At 47.0% G+C, this 6,785-nt stretch overlaps 1 protein-coding gene across 2 annotated transcripts; it reads left to right on the top strand.

Moving 5' to 3' along the window:
* Positions 1 to 525: 525 nt before the first annotated feature.
* ODF4 (outer dense fiber of sperm tails 4) lies at positions 526 to 6,411 on the top strand. 2 transcript variants are annotated; one of them, XM_003929223.4, is made up of 3 exons: positions 526 to 1,193; positions 5,696 to 5,830; positions 6,021 to 6,411. In XM_003929223.4, exons 1-3 carry the CDS (start codon positions 731 to 733, stop codon positions 6,203 to 6,205), a joined length of 783 nt encoding a protein of 260 aa, XP_003929272.1. In that variant the 5' UTR covers positions 526 to 730; the 3' UTR covers positions 6,206 to 6,411. The 2 variants fall into 2 exon arrangements, with proteins under 2 accessions (XP_003929272.1, XP_039332540.1); XM_039476606.1 differs by having other exon boundaries at positions 526 to 848.
* Positions 6,412 to 6,785: the final 374 nt, after the last annotated feature.

Genomic DNA, 6,785 nt, shown 5'->3' on the forward strand with positions numbered 1-6,785 from the left:
GCCAGGCATGGTGGCACAATCTCATAGCCCCAGCTACTCAGGAGGCTGGGGTGGGAGAATCACTCGAACCTAGGAGTTCAAGGTTGTAGTGAGCCAAGCTTGTCCCGCTGAACTCCAGCCTGGGCAACAGAGCGAGACCCTGTCTCTCTTTAAAAACAAACAAACAGACAAAAAACAAAAAAGCCAGGCACGGTGGCTCACACCTGTAATCCCAGCACTTTGGGAGGCCGAGGTGGATGGATCACCTGAGATCAGGAGTTTGAGAGCAGCCTGGCCCACATAATGAAACCCTGTCTCTACTAAAAATACAAAAATTAGCCTGGCATGATGGTGGGTGCCTGTAATCCCAACTACTTGGGAGGCTGAGACATTAGAATTGCTTGAATCTGGGAGACAGGTGGAGGTTGAGCGAGCCATTGTGCTCCCTCCTGGCAATAGAGCATGACTCAGTCTCAAAAAAAAAAAAAAAAAAAAGCTGAAACTTTGGTCCCCCTCCCCCATCTCACTGTGCCCCAGGAAAATTCCGTGGCAGTTAGGAGAAGGAGACCTGTACCGCTGAATGGGTTGGGGCCTTCTCTTGGATCAAGAGTCTCTTATTAGATCAAGGTCCCTTATTAGACTCCCTCATTCTTTCTCAGACCCCAAGCTCCATGGTGGCAGCTGATGAAAGTAGCTAAAAGATGAGAGATGACTTAGCCTGGAAGGGAAGGGGGAGATAGTGGGAGAAGTGATGCTCAAGATGGATGCAGGGGACCCTAGGAATGAGTTCCCGAGGTCAGAAGGAGGAAACGACCAACATCAGAGACCCGGAAAGGAAAGGAAGAGCAGGAAGGTAGGCTGGGGCAGAGGTGCCCTGGGACGAGATGGGAGACTGCCGTCCTCCACCGTCTCCTCCAGAAGCAGCAGATCCTCAAACCAGCGCCGGAACTCTCCACTGCCCTTTCAATGGAGAATCACACACAGCTTCCACTGGATGGCCCAGGTGTCGGCTTCTGAGCTCAGCCTGGTTGCCTTTATCCTACTGTTGGTCATGGCCTTCTCCAAGAAATGGCTGTATCTCTCTAGGAGCTGCTTCTACCAGCGCTGGCCTGAAGATGTCAGCAACAGAATCTACACATCAGCCCACATCATGTCCCTGGGACTCCTGTACTCCTGCAAATCCAGGAGCTGTTCCGACTTAGAGAATGGGAAAGGTGAGCCCCTTCACCCCACATCCCAGCCTAGGCCTCCAGCCTGTCTTGGCCTCTACATCTGCACCCTGGATGTGTTCTTGTTCCCTCTCTCTGGTCATCTTTACTTTTTGGCCTGCAGGATGGTTCCACTGACACTGAGACCTCCAATGATCATTTCTCGTCCCGTGGCCTGGCTAAATAGATTTGGTTGGTGCAATGGAAAATGTCACTGCTTTTGATAAAACCCAGAGCCAAATCTGTGCTTCTGAGAATGCTGTGAGAGAGCTGGGCATGGTGCTGCACACCCGTAGTCTCAGCTACCCAGGAGGCTGAGGCAAAAGCATTGCTTGGGCCCAGGAATTTGAGTCCAGCAGCCTGCACAACTTAGTGAGACATCTGTCTCTTAAAAAAATAAACAAATAAAATAAAATAAAATAAAATAAAAATTGGGCCTGGTGAGGTGGCTCATGCCTGTAATCCCAGCACTCTGGGAGGCCGAGGGGGGCAGATCACCTGAGGTTGGAAGATCAAGACCATCCTGGCTAGCACCGTGAAAATCCATCTTCTACTAAAAATACAAAAAAGTATCTGGGTGTGGTGGCAGCACATGCCTGTCATCCCAGCTACTCAGGAGGCTGAGGCAGGAGAATCGCTTGAACCCCGGAGGCAGAGGTTGAGGTGAGTGGAGATCGTGCCGTTGCATCCAGCCTGGGCAGCAAAAGCGAAACTCTGTCTGAAAAGAAAAGAAAAAAAAAGTTGTGAGGCACATGGACTCTTAGCACAAGGGAATCACTCATTATGGGGGTCTCCTTAGGCTTGCCTTCCCAGAGCTTTGAGAGGACTTCTTGCAATGTTCCCTCTCAGGCCCTCCTTTCCTTCTGCCTCCAGCCTTGCATTTCTGGATCATTTTCCTTTTGCCATGTTTGGCTTTTGTCCTCCTTCCCTCCCTGGATTCTTGCAGCTGCTTCATTCCTTATTCTTGTTTATTTGTTTGTTTTGTTGATGTTTTTAGAAACAGGGTCTCACTCTGTCACCCAGGCTGGAGTCCAGTGGTGCAATCAGAGCTCACTGCAACCTCAAACTTCTGGGCTCAAGGGATCCTCCTGCTTTAAATTCCCGAGAAGCTCAGACTACAGGCCCTAGCCACCACACCTGGCTCTTAGCTTCCTGAGTAGCTGGGACTACAGGCATGTGCCACCACACCTGGCTAATTTTTGTATTTTTAGTAGAGATGGAGTGTCACCATGTTGGCCAAGCTGATCTTGAACTCCTGACCTCGTGATGCTCCCACCTCAGCCTTCCAAAGTGCTGGGATTATAGGCGTGAGCCAACCGCCCAGCCTGTCTCTTATTCTTGTTAGTCTCTGGATATACTGTTCCCTTACCCCTCAGGAATTGGGCGTTCTTTCTCAGCTCCTGGGGAAAACCAGAGCTTTCGACCCTTATTTCCAATTTTTCACTCTCTTTAGCATGAAAAAAATCACACAGCTCTTATTTACTTCCATTATGAAAGTATTATGTCCTTATTTATTTATTTTTATTTATTTATTTTTTTTGGAGACAGAGTTTCACTCTTGTTACCCAGGCTGGAATGCAATGGCGCAGTCTCGGCTCACCACAACCTCTGCCTCCTGGGTTCAGGCAATTCTCCTGCCTCAGCCTCCCGAGTAGCTGGGATTACAGGCACGCGCCACCATGCCAAGCTCATTTTTTGTATTTTTAGTAGAGACGGGGTTTCACCATGTTGACCAGGATGGTCTCGATCTCTTCGCCTCGTGATCCACCCGCCTCGGCCTCCCAAAGTGCTGGGATTACAGGCTGGAGCTACCGCGCCCGGCCAGTATTGTGTCCTTATAATAAATTTGGGGAAACAAAAGCTATCATTTATTGTATACTTACTCCATTTGTTCAATTCAGTCCTCAGTCCACCCTAAGAGATAGGGATAATTGTCCCTATTTTGCAGATGAGAACATTGGGCCTCAGAGAGATTAAGTACCTTGCTCAGGGTCATAAAGCTATTAGATTGAATCAAATGACATACTAATATTTGACTGCTTTTCACCTACAAAAGGAGCAATTTCATATGGATCAATCTAATATGGCAGACTTGGAATTGCAAAGCAGGTGTGTCTGGCTCCAAAACTCATGTAGGCACCTTGCTCTATGGAGCTACTCAAAGACAGCCAGGTTTTTAATTTTTATTTATTTATTTACTTATTTATCGGAGACAGAGTCTTGCTCTATCACCCAGGCTGGAGTGCAGTGGTGCAGTCTTGACTCATTGCAAACTTCACCTCCCAGGTTCAAGCAATTCTCCTGCTTCAGCCTCCCAAGTAGCTGGGATTACAGGTGCCTGCCACCACACCCAGCTAATTTTTTGTATTTTTAATAGAGACAGGTTTCGCCATGTTGGCCAGGCTGGTCTCAAATGCCTGACCTTGTGATCTGCCCGCCTCAGCCTCCCAAAGTGCTGGGATTACAGGTGTGAGCCACCACGCCTTGCCAGGACTTTTTATTTTTAGTTGAACAAGTTTCGAATGATTTTGACATAGTTGTACTCATTCTTCAAAAACAATTTTACATTATTTAAATTATGTTCATGTTTCGACTAATGCTAGGGATACATTCTGAGAAATGTATTGTTGGGTGATTTTGTTGCATGAACATCACAGAGTATACTTACATAAACCTAGATGGTACATATATTTTTATTTATATGTATTATTTCATATGGAAAACTATATGTCTCAGCACTGTTACTGAATATCAATCATTTCCCCTACTTTATCTGCAATGCCAGTATCAAGTGCCAGATATCAGGTTTCTATATTTGCTCCATTAATCTTATGGGATCACTGTTGTATATGTGGTCCATCATTGGCCAAAATATAGTTGCATGGCACAATGTCTATATTTTTATCATTTAATATATATTATTTAAACTTTTATGTTTATAATATGTAATAAACTTTCCTTATTATAAGATAATATTCAACTTAATAGATTTATCTTTTACTTGAATATTTTATTTATTTATTTATTTATTTATTTTCTTTTAGTCTAGTTATAGGTCTAGAAGCATCTTTTCTTTTTTTTTTTCAAGATGGAGTTTTGGTCTGTCACCCAGGCTGTAGTGCAATGGCACTATCTCAGCTCACTGCAACCTCTGTCTCCTGGGTTCAAGTGATTCCACTGCCTCAGCCTCCCAAGTAGGTGAGATTACAGGTGCCTGCCATCACACCCAGCTAATTTTTGTATTTTTAGTAGAGACAGGTTTCCCATGTTGTCCAGGCTGGTCTCGAATTCTTGACCTCAGGTGATCTACCTGCATCGGCCTCCCAGAGTGCTGGGATTACCGGCATGAGCCACCGTGCCCGGCCGAGCTTCATATGTTTATCAGACATTTGTACTCCTTCTCTGGAGAATTGCATTTGAAATCCTCTGTCCATTTTTTCTGTTGAGATTCATTTGCATGTGGCTGAGTTTATCAAACAATCTCCATTATCAAGAATCTTGGCTTATTTAAGAAGTGAAGGCAGCATTTCATTGTTATTTCAAATGTGCATTTCTCTGGTTATTAATGGACCTGTACGTTTTCTCGTATTTGCTCATGTTATTATGTTTCATCTTTTGTAAACCTTTTTTTCACTTAGGCACATAGTCATCAGGTTATCTTGTAAATCTTTAGTTGATCTTGTTTGTTTGTCATTTTCTCCAGACAGTTTTAAGATGTGGACAAATCAGCCGATGTTCAAGCTGGCCAAGTTAAGCTTCAAACTGACTCTGGGGCTGGGCCTCATCCTCACCATCTGGTTGCACCTGCCCTATCTGCCTGCTGTTCAGAAACTGCCCTCCTTCGGCTTGGTCGGGACCATCTTGAGCTTCTGTGAAGGTGCCTCCTAGCTCTGGAAAAGTTCCTTTGTTCTCCTAACCCACATCTTCCTAGGCTCTTCTCCCTCTTCTTTCTTTTTCTTTTGAGACGGAGTCTTGCTCTGTTGTCCAGGCTGGAGTTCAGTGGTGCGATCTCAGCTCACTGCAACCTCCGCCTTCCGGGTTCAAGCAATTCTCCTGCCTCAGCCTCCCGAGTAGCTGGGAGTACAGGCACATGCCACCATACCCAGCTAATTTTTTTTGTATTTTTAGTAGAGACGAGGTTTCACGATGTTGATCAGGCTGGTCTCAAACTCCTGACCTTGTGATTTGCCAGCCTTAGGCTCCCAAAGTGCTGGGATTGCAGGTGTGAGCCACCATGCACAGCCCTCTCCCTTTTCTTTGGGGGTGGTGTGGGTGTTTTGTGGGTGGTGGGAGAACAGAACCGAGAATTGAGTTACATCATTTCCTGGTCATAGGAGAGGTAGAAGTGGAGGGGTTGACTCCTGGAACCTCAGGGGCTGGCCACCCTGTGCATGGTGATGTGGTTTGTGGCCATAGCATAGCAGATGAGGAAGAACCTCCCTCACCGCCCCCCCCCCACCATGGGACTCTTGCATGACAATGAGACCTCTCTGCTTCCTGTCTCCTAGTCACCTTCATCTTCTCCACCCTCATGCTGTTCCCCATTAACATCTGGATCTTCGAGGTGGAGAGGAATGTATCCATTCCCATTGGCTGGAGCTATTTCATTGGTTGGCTTGTGTTTGTCCTACATGTCACCTGTGGTGAGTGGCCAGAGGGCCCTGGGGGAAGGAAGGGACATGTGTGGGTGAGGGCAGGGAAAGTGTGGGGGGAAGAGTGTGGCGATCCCCAGGGCTAGATTCTTAGGGTCTTATCTTCCCTTGGGCCTCACCCTGCTTGTCACTTTACCTCCCACTCACAACTTTCCCCTCCCTTGTCCCTGTCCTTTCCCAGCGATCCTTTGCTACTTGAACCATAAAGTTTTCTGGAGTCTGATTCTGAGCCACTCCAGTGGCGCCGTGTCCTGCAGCAGCAGTTTCGGTTCAGTAGAAGAATCTCCAAGTGTGCAGATGATCACAGACACCCCCATCATCCAGGAGGGAGTCCTGGATCCTGAGCAGAAGGATACACACCTGTGACCCTTTCTGAACTCCTGGCACCAAGTTCTGTCCATTCATCTGACCCAGCCTCCTCATCTTCCCCTCAGCCCTTGAATAGGTTGGTCCTCATCATTGTAAGGGGCAAGAAAGGGAGGATGTCGGGCCAGCTTTGCACTCCTCTGCTTTCTCCCTGCCTTGATTGAGCTTGAGTGATGTGGAATAAATTGTCCATCTCTTCTTTCTCACATCGGGCTGTTGTTGAGGCAAGCTGGAGGAGGAAGGAGAGGAAGGGAGAAAGAACAAGTTTGTCTTCCAGTTCTTCCTGCCCAGGAGCTTTTTGGCACCCGTTGGCCCCTAAACCTGTCCAGCCTCTACTTAGACCTGAGCATACTTATACATGGGCAAACACCTCCAGAGAGCTACGCCTCTTTTTACTTCTGTTACCCCTCACCCACCATTTGCTAGCTAGTGGGTGGAGCAGGTACAGTTGATTAGGAGAGAGAGATCACTTACCACCGTGTTGGCTTCGGCATGGTGAAGGATTCAAAAGCCAAATGGCTCAAAGTTAAGAGGCAGGTCAAACAATGAGCACACAATAGGATTGTGGTCATCCCAGGTG

Source organism: Saimiri boliviensis, chromosome 17 (assembly GCF_048565385.1).
Source record: "Saimiri boliviensis isolate mSaiBol1 chromosome 17, mSaiBol1.pri, whole genome shotgun sequence".
NCBI lineage: Eukaryota > Metazoa > Chordata > Mammalia > Primates > Cebidae > Saimiri > Saimiri boliviensis.